The sequence below is a fragment of the Dermochelys coriacea genome, chromosome 6 (assembly GCF_009764565.3).
Source record: "Dermochelys coriacea isolate rDerCor1 chromosome 6, rDerCor1.pri.v4, whole genome shotgun sequence".
Classification (NCBI taxonomy): Eukaryota; Metazoa; Chordata; order Testudines; family Dermochelyidae; genus Dermochelys; species Dermochelys coriacea.
Genome location: NC_050073.1, coordinates 2,208,496 through 2,224,280, shown reverse-complemented (window position 1 = coordinate 2,224,280; position 15,785 = coordinate 2,208,496). Strand labels below are relative to the sequence as shown.

Genomic DNA, 15,785 nt, shown 5'->3' with positions numbered 1-15,785 from the left:
TCCTCTCTCTGAAACATAGCTGTCTCCTCCCCTAGAGCCCCTCCCTCTTCTGGGTCCATGGGGGCGTGGCTCTGAGCTCCCAGGCTCCTCCCCTTCACTCTAAGGGCGTGGCTATCGGACACTCCCTCCAGGGGATGTAACTGTCCCATCCCCCGGGTCTCTCCCTTTCCTCAGCCCCCGTGGGCGGGGGGGGCTGCTTTTTGTTCCCCAAGAGATGCGAGGCCTGTTCCCCAGCTGAGGGTGGGCTCTACAACGAGGCGCCTCCTTCTCTTGTCCCTCTGCTCTCTCTGGGGAGGACTGGGGAGATTTATGAAAGTAGCACAGCATGTGGTTCAATGCCCCCCCCCGCCCTGGGTGTGGCTGTATAGGCCCCACCCTTCACAGGGGGTGTGGCTGTACTGGCCCCGCCCTCCCCAGGGGGGCGTGGCTCTGTGCTCCCCAGCCCCGCCCCATCGGGCATGGCTGCCTCTGCCTGGTGATGCACTGTCCTTATCCATGTAAGCGTGGGGGGGCGCTGCCCCCTGCTGGAGGGAATTGGAGCAGTCTGTGAGAGCAATTCATTGATTCCCAGCGGGGCTGGAAGGGATTGTCGGGCTGAGGGTTTTGAACTTAACCGTTAAGGGAAGCTCATGGTAACCCCCCCGGCCCAAAGCTTCTTTGCAGACCGGCCTCGCGCTGATGCTGTGAAAAGAAGATGAAATCAACACCCCTTTTTGTAGCCTGGGGGGCTTGTGTGATTCCTCCCCGCCCAGAGACTGGAGAGAAGCCAGGAGTCCTGGCTCCCAGCCCCCTTACTCTAGCCTGCTAGACCCCACTCCCCTCTCAAAGCAGGGGCCAGAACCCAGGAGTCCTGTGCTGGGGGCTGGACCTGGGGTGGGCCTTTCCCCTGAAATGGGCAGACCCACCCTTACCCCCCCCCACCCCTGCCAGCTGCCTGCCGAAGCCCCTCCCCTTCCTGAACCGTATGAGATATGGCTGTATGGTCCCAAGCCCCATCCCCTTACTGAAGAAGTGTGGCTCTGTGATACCCTCATGGGATCATGATTCTCAGGCCCTGGTTCTCCTCGCCCTTTCTGGGGCTCTTGCCAGAGGCTCCTTCCCTCCTGGGGCATATCTCTGCCCTTCCAATCCCCTCGCCGTCACTTGAAGGGTGTGGCTGTCTCATCCCTGGGGCCCCTCCCCAGCCCTGGGGGTATGGCTCTGTGCTCCCAGGCAGGGTGGGACCCTGCGTCCAGAGCGTTCCCCCCTCCCCAACTCTCCAACCTGGGCTGTCACTTCCAATGCTTCGCCAGTGACAAGCAGCCAACCCCGCCAGGCGCTGAGGTCAACAACAGGCAGGGAGACACCCAGCTAAATTGCATGAATGCTCTAACTAAAGAGACAGACGTCAGCAAATCTCCCCAGCCTTGTACCCAGGAAATGTACCTTTTTACATGGCTCAAGACCTTCTCTTGGATAGTGCAAGTTCATTAATTAGTTCACAACTTTGTCAAAGGAAAGTTTACATGCATCAGCCTTTGTAGCCTGAGCCGATTCCCCAATCTCTATATGCAAACTCACTGGTAAGGATAAAACATTAAACTTACACAGGCCGGGTTTCCTTCTCAGCCTGGGACCAATCTCCCCAGTTCAAAGTCTTTGTCTTCCCAACAATGTTGAGATGAGGGAGGAGAGAGGCCAAGTGGTGATGTCACTGGGAGTCTGGATTCTTCTTGATAGACCATCAACATGGGTCCAGCCCAGCCTCATGTAAATATGTCTTGTTTGTTGAACTTTTGTTGTCACTGTGGGCATTTCCCACTTATCACGTATTTCAGAAGCAAATACTTTGCAATACTTGTAGCCTCACCTACAATGATAGCACTCACCATTCAACAGGATATTCATGTTCAACAGAGCAAGACTTCTTAAATGATACCTCACAAGGCATGTATTGTACAAAACATTTCATTGTCATATCACAGTGTTGAATATGGGGGTTCCTGGCTGTTATTTTGAGGTACAGAGTGTCACACCCCCGCCCCCAGCTTGTATCTCCTTGGTGACAAAGAGGCAGAGAAGCGGATGGGGGGCACGCTGAGATGGAGTGAGGGGGACCCCTGGTAAAATAATAGGGGATGCAGGTAGTGGGGGTGACCCCTGGCAGGGGGTGCAAGGATTGGGCGTGACCCCTGGAAAGATATTGGGGGTGCAGGGGGACAGGGATCCTCCCAGCAGTGGGGTGAAGGAGTGAGCAGAATCCCCAGATGGGGGGAGTACAGGGGCTCCTATGCAGGCTGTGGGTCCCTGGGGTTGAAGTCCCAGGAAATGAAAGTGTGGATAGAACAAAACTCGGGGGAACAGAGAGACAGAAAGAAACCTCAAACCTGCTCTACAGCAGCCCAGGGTCGTCATCCCTCCCTCAATGCCCAGTTTCCCCACCTCCACCCCAGCCTGCCCCACAGAGCCAGGGCATTGGGCTTGCTCCAGATTTACCCAGGGATCAGAATCCTGGCCTGATTCCATTGGCATCAGTGGGGTGGCTCTGTATTTACAGTGGGGTCCCTGAGGTGCTAGGTGCTGGCCCCAGTGTAGTACTAGGGGGTGCTCTACTGCAGGGTGGGGGTTCAATAAGGGGCACTCTCCCTGACAGGCAGTGCTGGCCCCAATCCCCCAGTGTGGCACTAGGAGGTGCTGTGCTTCTGGGCATGGGGCTTAGCAGGGGGCGTTCTCGGGTACGCAATGGCCCCAGTGACTCGGTGCAGGGTTTGTCTCACTCTGGTTTCCTTTCAGCTTCTCTAACTCCTCATACTCTAGGACGAGACTCATGGGAACCACGTTTGATCCCCCACAGGGGTGGAACAATTACTGGCCACAGCTTCCTTCCCAGCTGGCTGTGGCTGGAGGTGTAAACGGGGGCAGAAACTCAGCGCTGGGGGGAGCGTGATGACGGCTGAGACACTGAGAACACAGAAGCCCATTTGTGGTCACTTGATCCATCTTAAAAGCACGTCTCTCCCAGCAGAGACACATCCCAGCCCTGGCTGCCGACAGGCCCCGGATCCTAAATATACCTCAGCTTGGCTCCTGAGACAGGTGAGTGATGGGTGGGTCTGCACAGATCATGGCTGAGATTGGGAACTCCATTGTGCCAGGCCCTGCACAGACCCTGACTGAGATCAGAGACCCCTTCGCGCCGGGCATTGCACAGACCCCAACTCAGACCAGGAACCCCATTGCACTGGGCACTGCACAAACCTTGACCAAGACCAGGGACCCCATTGCGCCGGGCACTGCACAAACCCCGGCCGAGATTGGGGACCCCATCACTCTGGGTGCTGCACAAACCCGTCCCAACTGAGATGGCCCCGCAGCCTAATGCCAGGCTCTGCACAGACCCCCCGCATTGAGATTGGGAACCCTGTCACACCGGGTGCTGCACAGATCTCAACCAAGATGGTGGTCCCCAGTCTCTTCTGCTCTAACCCACTCGATCCCACTCCCCTCCCAGTGCGACAATAGAATCCACAAGTCCTGACTCCCCCACCACCCCACATCCTCTAACCCACTTCACCCCACTCCCCCGCCAGAGCAAAAATAGAACCCAGGAGTCCTGACTCTCAATCCAGTGCTCCAGACACTAGACCATGTTGCCACTCAGCTTTTGATCATTAATATACATAGTTGATACCTTTCATATCAGGGGCATCTTGCAATTTCAGGCTGTTTGATTTTCTATTGGCAACATAGCAGTGGGGCAGCAGGTCGCGACAGAGTGGGGCCGGGGGGAACCTCAAGGCTTGGCTTGCAGGGGGTTGGGGGCTGGCCAGAACCAAGCAGTCCATATTCAAATGCGTTTTCCCTGCCTGGCTCTGCTGGGGTGAGTTCAAACATTTACTGTCCCCTTCCAGTCCGAGCCTGCAACCCTGACAGGATGCAGAGCTGTTACCTTTTCCTACCCCACAGCCAAGTTGAAAACAATTCAAATCTATATTTAACGCAGCATCCCTTGTGGTCAGTAAGGGGAGGGACGCAAAGAGAGGGGTGAGGTGGTCAAAGCTTCTGGGGCAGAAGGAAGGGGACAGGATACCAGAATAGATGGGCCCAGGGTTTGCTCCTCAGTAGTAGAAAGCAGGGGGGATACCAGGCTAGATGGGCCCATGGACCTGATCCAGGGCCAGGATACTGGGCTAGATGGGCCTGGGGTCTGTTTCAGGGCGCTAGGGTTTCCTGCTGTCTTTCTCCAACAGCCGCAGTGTAAAGGTGGCAACGCGAGACACTGGGGCTGATGCTGACCATGAGAAACCCAGGAAAATGACCCTCTGTCAGTGGTTAAACGTAACCAAATCCACTACTCAGCGTGGCCACAAGGGGTTCTCAGCAGTTTCTACTGCAAGCCCAGTAATGCCCAGCATGCTCCAACCTGCCACTGCTTTTGCTGGCTACAAAAGCCACCACTTGCAAGCCACGGGTTGTTTTGGCGTTGCACTGCCCCCTAATGGCCACACCCAGCAACTACATTGGCTCACTATTGACAAGCCACGGACTCTGTCACCATGGCACCGCTCTCTAGTGGCCCCATTGAGGAGTTCCAATGACCCATTATTATATTGCACGCTGTAGAATGGGCATGTGAAACTATGCCTCCTCCTCGTTGTTAGCGATGGAATTCCAACATCTGGAAAACAAGGAGAAGAGGGAATTGATGCAAATTAGATAATCTGTAGTCAAACATGCAAATGAGACATCACGTCATTTGTGTAATGCCTCCAGGTTTCCTAGAGCGCAGAGCTTTCTTAGGTGTGCAATAAAACATGGCAGATGTCGTGGGTGATAGGTGGATGTCTGTCTCTACAACAGAGTTAACCTACAGAACTGCCTTCCACTGGATAGTCACTAATTCTGGATCTCTCTGTTTCTCCCTCTAGGGGGGTTCAGAGGACGGCGGCACCTCCTGGGTGGGGGAACCCATTGCAGCAGCCATGCCTAGATTTGGTGCCTTCATCCCCATCCTCCTCTTCATCTTCCCTAGGGCCTCCTCCCATTGTCACACAGGCACAGACAATGAATGCAAGAAGCACACAGCTTTCGTGCCCGGGCACAACCTGGTTGGGGAAGGCATCGATGTGACCACAATGGGCAGGAAGGGGGCCTATCTGGTAGACAGCAGCCTCTGGCAACACCAGGATGGCACCTGCACCCTGTGCCAGAACCAATTTCAAGGAGGGGAGCAGCAGAGGCTGCCACTGGCTGCAGTGGACTGGAGGGTCCACGTCTCGTGCCAACGGAAGCTGAGTAGCTCAGTGCAGCAATCGGCAATGGGCATGATGGAGTCTGCGGCATCCATGGTGAAGAACAACTGGAAGCTGGGGCTTGACGTGCCTGTGAAGCCCAAGATTAATGTCCAGGTGGCGCTGGCCGGATCGCACTCCAACCTGGCCAATTTCGTGGTAGATCATATGCGGATGGACAAACACAGCTTCGTGAGCCATGAGTTTTCCTGCGGCTATTACAGGTGAGAGCCAGCTTGGGTCAGGAGGACTGATCTGGAATTGGGATCACAGCAACACCACACAATGATATGGGGCCTTTCCCCTCTATGGGGTACTAGCTCTGATCCATGCCCAGGACGGTGGGCTGGCTGTCTCCGGGGTGCATTGAATGTGACACAGAACTTTCCTCTCTAGGGAATGCCAGATTTCAATCCGGCCCCAGGGCGGGGGACTGCCTGGCTAGGAAGGCAGCAGAGATTGGGACATGGAGCCCTTCCCCGCTAGGAGATGGCGGTTCCCACCTAGGACTGGACAGCTGTGGGGGATTTTCTTCTTGAGCGTGTCAGGACAGCCTGGCGACCTGCTGTGGCCAGAGTGGGGAACGTCTGTCTCAACTATCAAACAGCTGACAGTATCCCGAGCAATGTGGTCAGGTTTAGCTGACTGGGTGACGGTTTTGAGTAGGAGCTACCTGCTTAGATCATGGCTTGTGGGTTGATTAGGGCCTTAGGATACACAGCTGTCTCACTAGGCTAAGCACACTCCTTGCCTTGTGTCCCTGACCAGTTTCCGGGTCAGCGAGAGGCCCCCGCTCACCAGCCACTTCACTCTGGCGCTGGAGAACCTCCCGAAGCAGTACGACAGCAAATCCAAGCTGGAGTACCAGCAGCTAATCAGCAACTATGGCACCCACTACTTGTCCCAGCTGCAGCTGGGGGGCCGGGTACGGGATGTGACAGCTGTGCGGGTCTGCGAAGCAACAATGAGCAGCTTGTCTGATGACGAGATCAAGGACTGCTTGAGCATGGAGGCGGGTGTGAGTATCGGAATAGGCTCGGTCGAGGGTGGGTACAGCAAGTGCGAGGAGGAGAAGAAGAAGGGGAAGGTCAAAGGGAGCTTCCATGAGACGTATCGGGAGCGCCACGTGGAGGTGGAGGGAGGAGAGAGCACGACTGACGTGCTCTTCTCCGGGAGTGATGCCACGGTCTTCTCAGCCTGGATAGAGAGCCTCAAAGCCAACCCTGGCCTGGTGTCTTATTCACTGCACCCCATCCACATCCTGCTGGAGCAGGACGACCCCAAGCGGGAGGCGCTGAGGCGGGCAGTCAGTGAGTACATCCATGAGAGGGCCCTGTGGAGGAATTGCACCCGAAGCTGCCCCCCAGGGACTCAACGCAGCGCCCATGACCCCTGCTCCTGCATCTGCCCTGGGGATACCATGACCAACACCATGTGCTGCTCACGGGAGCGCGGCCTGGGGAAGCTGATAGTGACAGTGAAGAAGGCCAGTGGCCTGTGGGGGGACTACTTTACTGCTACGGATGCCTTTGTCAAGGTCTTCTTGGAGAGAAGGGAGATACGGACCGGCACCATCTGGAACAACAACAATCCCGTCTGGAATGACCACTTGGACTTCAGTACCGTCCACATCACCAGTGCCAGCAAGATCCGAGTCCAGGTCTGGGACGAGGACAACAAGTGGGATGATGACCTGCTGGGAAGCTGTGACATCCCGCTGGAGTCTGGGGGGCCCCACCACAAGGACTGCTACCTGAACCATGGCCGCATCTGGTTCCAGTACAGCCTGCGCTGTGGGCCCCACCTCGGGGGCCGGACCTGCTTCGACTATGTCTGCCAGCCACCCCAGCAGAACACAGCCAAGGGGAAGGAGGTGACGGCCTTCTGGTGAGTCCCTTAGATAGAGGATCGGAGAGGGGCATGTGTGTGCATTGATCGTTAGTGCTCCCTGTCCCCCAGAGCATTTCCTAGCTCCCGCTCTGCTGACACTACTGAGCTTCATGCTGTCACCCCTGCTCGGGGATCGGTGTCTCCTATGCCATAAGAGACGATCTCCTCCTGTGGGCCCATCATCCTCACAGCTCCCTCTGGGAAAATATCCCACCACAAACCACCCATTCCAGATCCATCAGACCAGTGTGCCCAATGATTCCAGTCATCCATTGTATACATCCAACCAACAAACCAAAGTATTTACCTTCTGCATCCAACCTATCCACCCCCACATACAGCCAATTGCCAGCTAACCAACCAAATGTTGCGTTTATTTTATCCAACATATTCAACCAGCAAGCCATCCACCAATGAATGTATCCAGTGCATCCAAACAACCTATACATTTTATCTAGAGCTGCCAAAATAAAAAGCCAGCCCGCCAGCTAACCAACCAGTGGATATGTTTAGGCTGTCAAATGTAACCAGCCAACCAACAAATGTGTTTAGCATATCCAGCCAACTGCCAACCAATTCAACCAACATATCCACTGCATCCAATGTATCCATCCAGCCAACCAACCAGCTTATGTACCTAGTCCATCTGCTGTATCCAACCAACTAATGTCTTAGTTATGTCCAACCAACATGTGTAGCCAGTGCAACCAACCAACCAATGAATATCAAGTACATCCAGTCAACCAATATGTGCTGACAGTGCAACTAATTCACCACCCCACATATGCATCCACCCATTGTAATTATCTGTCTAGTGCATCCAGCTGAAAAGAGATCATCAGGAGCAAAGCTCACTCCCTGTCCTATTGTGGTGTCAGGGATTAACCCTCTGCAGAAACCTGAAGATACTCCAGCGATGGGCACAGTTCTAAACACCCAGTGCATGAGATGGCCTCCCAGAAGAAGGATTCACTCAGAGGCTGTTCCCTGGTTGTGATTTCTCTTGCTTTCCACTATTACCCAGTAGCTGTGGGGTTAATTATCTCATCCTGAAGGTGCAGGCCCCACGCACCATCCAGCTGGATGTTCATTCTTTAGATGATCAGGAGTGATGCTGATATATCACTTGCCATTCATATGAATCAGAGTTAAATGAAGGAAGTCATGCCACAGGACTGTTGATTCCGGCTGTCAGCAAGCACAGAGAGAAGGCACTGTGTTGGGGTCGCATTGGGAATGGCATCTGCCCCTAATTCAGGGATTAAAGCATCTTCCTGGTTCACCCCAATCTGCATCTGTGGGATCCTAGATAAATAGCGCCATTTTGCAGTTAACTGGTGAATGAGGGTTGTTAACTCTGAACCCTACCGACTGCAAGTTAAATATCTCCTGCCTGAAAAACCGCCATGCTCCTTTGGAGCTCCACATCAAAATTACTTGCATCTGGGAGGATTCCAGATCTCTGACTTCTTTCAAATGTATCTCCCTGCTTCAATAAACATTTGTGAAAGCAAATTTCTAAGCAGAAAGCCTTGTCATTCTTCCAACCTCAGTGGGCTGGACGCAGATGTAGAGTAGAAATGAGTGGCTGCAATATACGCTTGGGAACAGTATGGGGAGCTCTGGGCTGGAGGGGAGTGCAGCATGGCACAACAGGGGAGCTAGACAGCTGGACAAATTTGCTGGTATAGGGAATCCAGTGTAATGTGGTTAAAGCCAGTCAAAGGGATTGGCTTCTGTTGAGGACAGAGTGGGGTGGGTGGGTTGGAAAGAGATACAGGGAGATTAGCAGTGTTCTTAGTGATGCATTGAATATCCCAAAGCTGATATTTGAAAGACACTGCTATTGCCAAGGGATACAGGAGGGGATATGAGGATTTTTACCTCTAAGGGGATTCAGCTCTGAGCTGACTCTTGAGCAGGGGGATTGGCTGGCTCAGGGGGCTGGGGAATGGGACACGGGGCCTTTCCCCTCTAGGGGGCGCTGGTTCTGATCTGGCCCCATGACATGGCTGGCTCCGGGGCCTGGGGAATTAGAGTAATAGTCCTCCTCTAATGGTGCAGCTCCGATTCCCGCCAGCAGGTGGCAGCCTGTACTCATATTGCCCCCAACTGGTTGATCAACTAAATCAGGGGTAGGCAAACTAAGGTCCACATCTGGCCCATCAGACCTTCTAATCCCGCTCTCAAGCTCCCACCGGGGGATTTCCGTGTGGCTCCCGGAAGCATTGGCATGTCCCCTCTCTGGCTCCTACCCATAGGGGCAGTCATGAGGCTCTGCACACCCCAAGCGCCGCCCCCCACAGCTCCCATTGGCGGGGAACCACCGCCAATGGGACATGTAGGGGCGGTGCCTGTGGACGCGGGAGTGTGCAGAGCCGTCTGAGCGGCGCCACGCCTCTGTGTAGGAGCCAAATGGGGAGACATGCTGCTTCTTCTGGGAGCTGCTTGAGGTAAGCACCACCTGGAGCCTGCACTCCTGACCCCTTCCCAGACCCCAACCCCCTGTCCCAGTCCCAATCCTCCTGCCCTCAGAATCCCTTGGTCCCAGCCCGGAGCACCTTCCTGTACCCCAAACCCCTCATCCCCAGCCCCACCCAAGAGCCCACCACTCCAGGTAGAGCCCTCACTCTCACTGCACCTCACCCCCCTGCCCCACCCCAGAGCCCCCTTGTACCCCATGAACTCCTCATTTCTGGCCCCACCCCAGAGCCCACACCCTGAGGCAGAGCCCTCACCTGCTCCTGCACCCCAATCTCCAATTTTGTCAGTATTCATGGCCTGCCATACAATTTCCGATCTGTGGCCACCCCGAGCTAAATACATCTTGCACGTCGGTTCTAATAGTGCATGGAAGGTGTTACCAGGGGGTGGGGAACCGCTCTGAGTTCCTGATCTGCCCCTGGAATGAAGGCTGGGATCCTGGTGCAGAGGCTGAGATGGGGAGGCTCCGGAGAGCCGATGGGAGTGTGGTTGTGATGAATGGTGGACAGGAGAGGATCTTTCCATAGCCTCCTTCTGCTCCACCACACACCCAGTGGCTTCACAGCAAGCCCCTGCAGGGTACATGGTCCTAGCTGGCATGTCATGAGGCAGGCGGTGAGTGAGTACATGACCGAGAGGGCCCTGTGGAGGAATTGCACCCAGCACTGCCCCCCAGGGACCTAACGCAGCTCCTGCATCTGCCCTGGGAATGCCACAACCAACACCATGTGCTGATCACGGGAGTGCATCCTGGGGAAGCTGACGGTGATTGTGAAGCAGGCCAGTGACCTCTGGGCAGACCACTTGACTGCTACAGATGCCTTCGTCAAGATCTTCTTTGAGAGCAAGGAGATCTGGACTGGCACCATCTGGAACAACAACAATCCCATCTGGAATATCCACTTGGACTTCTGTACCGTCTGCATTACCAGTGCCAGCAAGATCCGAGTCTAGGTCTGGGATGAGGACAACAATTGGGATGATGCCCTGCTGGGAAGCTGTGACATCCCGCTGGTGGCTGGGGGGCCCCAAGCTGACCCCTTGTATGTCACTGGCCACAGTAGGCTGGGTCAAGCAGCACTTCCAAGCTGTCACTCTCCTATGCCATTGGTACCACATTGGAATAGAGCACGTCTGAGCAGGCTGGGTTGAAAAGCACTTTCAATCTGCTACACCCATATGTCCCTGGTTCAGCATGTCTCTAGACCCACTTTCACATTACAGTTTTTCTGGTAGTAATCCACTTGATGAGAAAACCCCACAGGATTTTTGGACGCTGCAGGGATCTTTTAGCTTAGGTAAGAGGAGTGTTGCTGCAGAGCAAATGAGGAAACCAAAAAACACCCACGAGGGAGAGAGAGAGAGAGAGAGAGATAAGCAACCAGATTAACTATGAAAGTTATTTATTGCTAGGTAATAACCATAGAAGAGCCAAACAAGCAAAACAGTGATAATATTCAATCTAACTTAAATTTGGTTATAAAAGTCAGGTTTACAAAACTATAACTGATCACACAAGTCAGGGTCAGAAGGCTATTCTGAGACAGAAAGAGAGAGAGAGAGGGAGAGAGAGAGAGATCCGTTTTCACCACTCTATGAAGCTTGAATCGAGCTGAGGGTCCGGAGTGCTGGAGTCAGGCAGAGCCCCCAGCACAATCAGTCAGGAGAAGCTGAAGTCCCAATGAACCTGATACAGAGTTTGGATCCAGGCATCAGAACACTTACTTGAGCATAGGTAAAGGGGTTCAAGGCAGAACACTAGATTTGTTTATGTGTAAACAAGGGAGGATACCAAAGGTGTCTTGTCTAGTCTTGTTCAGGCTAGACAAGGGAGCTGATCATTCCTGGCTTTGGGCAATGTTCCTTGGAGGGAGCTCACAATGCAATTAGGGAGCTTCACTATTTTGGATACCAATAAAGGATTTATTAATAGAATTGGCCGGATAACTACTGAGCTGTGTGTGTGCTGGCGTGGGTTCATTAATATGTGGAGCAGAGATCCCCCATCATGCCATGCTTCCCTGCTTTTCTGGTCCCAGAGTTCCATGTGGTTCTTGCCTTGGAATCACCTGTTCTCCATGCTGTATGCTCATGGAGATGCCTCCTTGTCCCATCTTCGATGCAAATGAGGCTAGTGGAGTTTCCTTTATTCTGTCAGCCTTATCCCAAGAGTTTAGGTGTGTCTCCTACGGCCTTTTCATTGCTTTTTGTAAGTCTTTCTTCTGATGCAGATTTGGTTAAAGCAGAGGCTGGGGGGTGGGCTGTCCTTCATGAGTCAGACAGGCTGGGTACTGCACCCTGGTTCCCCAAGAACACAGAGCTCCTAGGTAACAGAACCACGGCAAGGTCTGGTTCCAGTACAGGGGGCCAGAGCTGCTCTCATTATGTCTCACAGCCACCCCAGCAGAGCACAGCCAAGGGGAAGGAGGTGACGGCCTTCTGGTGAGTCCCTTAGATAGGGGATCAGAGAGGGGCATGGGTATGCATTGGTCAATAGCACCCCTGTCCCCCAGAGCATTTCCTAGCTCCTGCTCTGCTGACACTACAGAGCTTCATGCTGTCACCCCTGCTCGGGGATCAGTGTCTCCTATGCCATAAGAGACGATCTCCTCCTGTGGGCCCATCATCCTCACAGCTCCCTCTGGGAAAATATCCCACCACAAACCGCCCATTCCAGATCCATCAGACCAGTGTGCCCAATGATTCCAGTCATCCATTGTATACATCCAACCAACAAACCAAAGTATTTACCTTCTGCATCCAACCTATCCACCCCTCCCACATGCAGCCAACCGCCAGCCAACCAGCCAACAAATGATTGCATTTAGTTTAGCCAACATATTTACTCAACAAATCACCAACTGGATTTAGTGTATCCAATTTATCCATCCAGCCAACCAATCAAAGAATGTATCCAGTGTATCCATCCATCCAACCAACCAATGCATGTATCGAGTGCATCCGATGTATGCAACTAACCAACCAATGAATGTTTTCAGAGTAGCAGCCGTGTTAGTCTGTATTCGCAAAAAGAAAAGGAGTACTTGTGGTACCTTAGAGACTAACAAATTTATTTGAGCATAAGCTTTCGTGAGCTACAGCTCACTTCATCGGATGCATCCAGTGGAAAATACAATGGGGAGATTTATATACATAGAGAACATGAAACAATGGGTGTTACCATACACACTGTAATGAGAGTGATCACTTAAGGTGAGCTATTACTAGCAGGAGAGCGGGGGGAAGAAACCTTGTGTAGTGATAATCAAGGTGGGCCATTTTCAGCAGTTGACAAGAACATCTGAGGAACGTAGGGGATGAAGAGGGGGGAATAAACATGGGGAAATAGTTTTACTTTGTGTAATGACCCATCCTCTCCCAGTCTTTATTCAAGCCTAAGTTAATTGTATCCTGTTTGCAAATTAATTACAATTCAGCAGTCTCTCATTGGAGTCTGTTTCTGAAGTTTCTTTGTTGAAGAATTGCCACTTTTAGGTCTGTAATCGAGTGACCAAAGAGATTGAAGTGTTCTCGGACTGGTTTTTGAATGTTATAATTCTTGACGTCTGATTTGTGTCCATTTATTCTTTTACGTAGAGACTGTCCGGTTTGACCAACGTACATGGCAGAGGGGCATTTCTGGCACATGATGGCACATATCACATTGGTAGATGTGCAGGTGAACGAGCCTCTGATAGTGTGGCTGATGTTATTAGGCCCTGTGATGGTGTCCCCTGAACAGATATGTGGACATAGTTGGCAATGGGCTTTGTTGCAAGGATAGGTTCCTGGGTTAGTGGTTCTGTTGTGTGGTGTGTGGTTGGTGGTGAGTATTTGCTTCAGGTTGTGGGGCTGTCTGTAAGCAAGGACTGGCCTGTCTCCCAAGATCTGTGAGAGTGATGGGTCGTCCTTCAGGATAGGTTGTAGATCCTTGATGATGTGTTGGAGAAGTTTTAGTTGGGGGCTGAAGGTGATGGCTAGTGGCGTTCTGTTACTTTCTTTGTTGGGCCTGTCCTGTAGTAGGTGGCTTCTGGGTACTCTTCTGGCTCTGTCAATCTGTTTCTTCACTTCAGCAGTGCTACCCAAGATCCATAAACCTGGAAATCCTGGATGCCCCATTATCTCAGTCACTCGCACCCTGACAGCAGTGAAAGCAGTGACATATAAGGGGTCAGCTTGGGGCCCCCCAGCCACCAGCGGGATGTCACAGCTTCCCAGCAGGGCATCATCCCAATTGTTGTCCTCATCCCAGACCTGGACTCGGATCTTGCTGGCACTGGTAATGCAGACGGTACAGAAGTCCAAGTGGACATTCCAGATGGGATTGTTGTTGTTCCAGATGGTGCCAGTCCAGATCTCCTTGCTCTCAAAGAAGATCTTGACGAAGGCATCTGTAGCAGTCAAGTGGTCTGCCCAGAGGTCACTGGCCTGCTTCACAATCACCGTCAGCTTCCCCAGGATGCACTCCCATGATCAGTACATGGTGTTGGTTGTGGCATTCCCAGGGCAGATGCAGGAGCTGCGTTAGGTCCCTGAGGGGCAGTGCTGGGTGCAATTCCTCCACAGGGCCTCACCTCCAATGGAGCTTGCTGCTGCTGGCAGGGAGGAGGCTGGAGGAAGCCCCCAGCCCCAGGGCAGTCTGCCTGATTCACCCCAAACTCTTCATCCCCGGCCCAGCCCCATGCCCCACATCCCAACTCTTTGTCCCAACCTAGATCCCGCACCCAGCACCCAAACACCCTCCGAAAGCCTGCACCTAGCACCCAAGCCCCCTCTTACACCCAGTACTCCAAACTCCCCCCGGCACCCCCTCCTGTACCCCGACCCACTATACCAGCCCAGAAACCCAAACTCCCTCCCAGAGCTCGCACCCAACTCTCCCAGAACCTGCACCCCAAACTACCTCTTGCACCCAAACTACCTCCCAGAGCCCACACCCCGCACCCCTCCCACACCTCATCCCCCTGCCCAAGCCCAGAGCCTGCACCCAGCACCCAAACTCCATCCCGGAGCCTGCACCCCTTCTGTACCCAAACTTTCTCCCAGTGATTTGGAGAGAAGTGCACGGGACTCATAGCTCAAGGGGCAAAGGCTGTTCTCCACACTGAGGGAGGAGGCAAACATTATGAGCCTTTATGAGAGCTCTGGAATGAACTCCCAATGGTCAGCGTTGGTGACTGGGCCTGGCTTGTGAAACTTCTCGCTCTGGCCGAGTTCTCAGTGGCCCTCCATCTCATGCCCACTGTCATAAATATAAAGGGAAGGGTAACCACCTTTCTGTATACAGAACTATAAAATCCCTCCTGGCCAGAGGCAAAACCCTTTCACCTGTAAAGGGTTAAGAAGCTAGGATAACCTCGCTGGTACCTGACCCAAAATGACCAATGAGGAGACAAGATACTTTCAAAGCTGGAGAGGGGGGAGAACAAAGGGTCTGTCTGTCTGTGTGATGCTTTTGCTGGGACCAGGTCAGGAATGCTCTTCAGAACTTCTGCTAAGTTAGTAAGTCATCTAGCTAGAAATGCGTTTGATTTTCTTTTGTTTAAATGGCTGGTAAATAAACTGTGCTGAATGGAATGGATATTCCTGTTTTTGTGTCTTTTTGTAGCTTAAGGTTTTGCCTACAGGGATTCTGATTGAATCTGATTGCCCTGTAAGGTATTTGCCATCCTGATTTTACAGAGGTGATTCTTTTACTTTAATTAAAATTCTTCTTTTAAGATCCTGATTGCTTTTTCATTGTTCTTAAGATCCAAGGGTTTGGGTCTGTGTTCACCTATTGAAATTGGTGAGGATTTTTATCAAGCCTTCCCCAGGTAAGGGGGTGTAGGGTTTGGGGGGATATTTTGGGGGGAAGACGTCTCCAAGTGGGCTCTTTCCCTGTTCTTTGTTTAACCTGCTTGGTGGTGGCAGCATAGGGTTCAAGGACAAGGCAAAGTTTGTACCTTGAAGAAGTTTTTAACCTAAGCTTGTAAGAATAAACTTAGGGGGTCTTTCATGCAGTTTCCCACATCTGTACCCTAGAGTTCAGAGTGGGGAAGGAACCTTGACACCTACCAATACATCTCTGAGCATGGATGGGCTGACAATGGAGTTCTACTGCGTGTTCTGGGACATCCTCCACCCGGACCTTGCTACTCT

The 15,785-nt window shown here is 52.8% G+C and overlaps 2 protein-coding genes across 6 annotated transcripts in view; both read left to right on the top strand.

Annotated features, from left to right (window-relative positions):
- The window catches only part of LOC119856804 (perforin-1-like), a 106,583-nt gene that overhangs the window by 37,450 nt on the left and 53,348 nt on the right, over window positions 1–15,785 (top strand). The gene's annotated exons all lie outside the window — the stretch shown is intronic.
- The window catches only part of LOC119856806 (perforin-1-like), a 70,676-nt gene that overhangs the window by 12,904 nt on the left and 41,987 nt on the right, over window positions 1–15,785 (top strand). Inside the window, exons 1-5 of one of the 5 annotated variants that reach the window (XM_043517171.1) lie at window positions 2,664–3,075; window positions 4,908–5,494; window positions 6,039–7,161; window positions 8,728–8,729; window positions 12,052–12,065. In XM_043517171.1, the coding sequence (XP_043373106.1) occupies window positions 2,926–3,075; window positions 4,908–5,494; window positions 6,039–7,161 (1,860 nt within the window). In that variant the 5' untranslated portion in view covers window positions 2,664–2,925 and the 3' untranslated portion in view covers window positions 8,728–8,729; window positions 12,052–12,065. Of the gene's footprint in view, window positions 1–2,648; window positions 3,076–4,907; window positions 5,495–6,038; window positions 7,189–8,727; window positions 8,730–12,051; window positions 12,066–15,785 lie in introns of those variants that run through there. The other 4 variants (XM_043517173.1, XM_038404827.2, XM_043517172.1 and 1 more) reach the window with 4 other exon arrangements.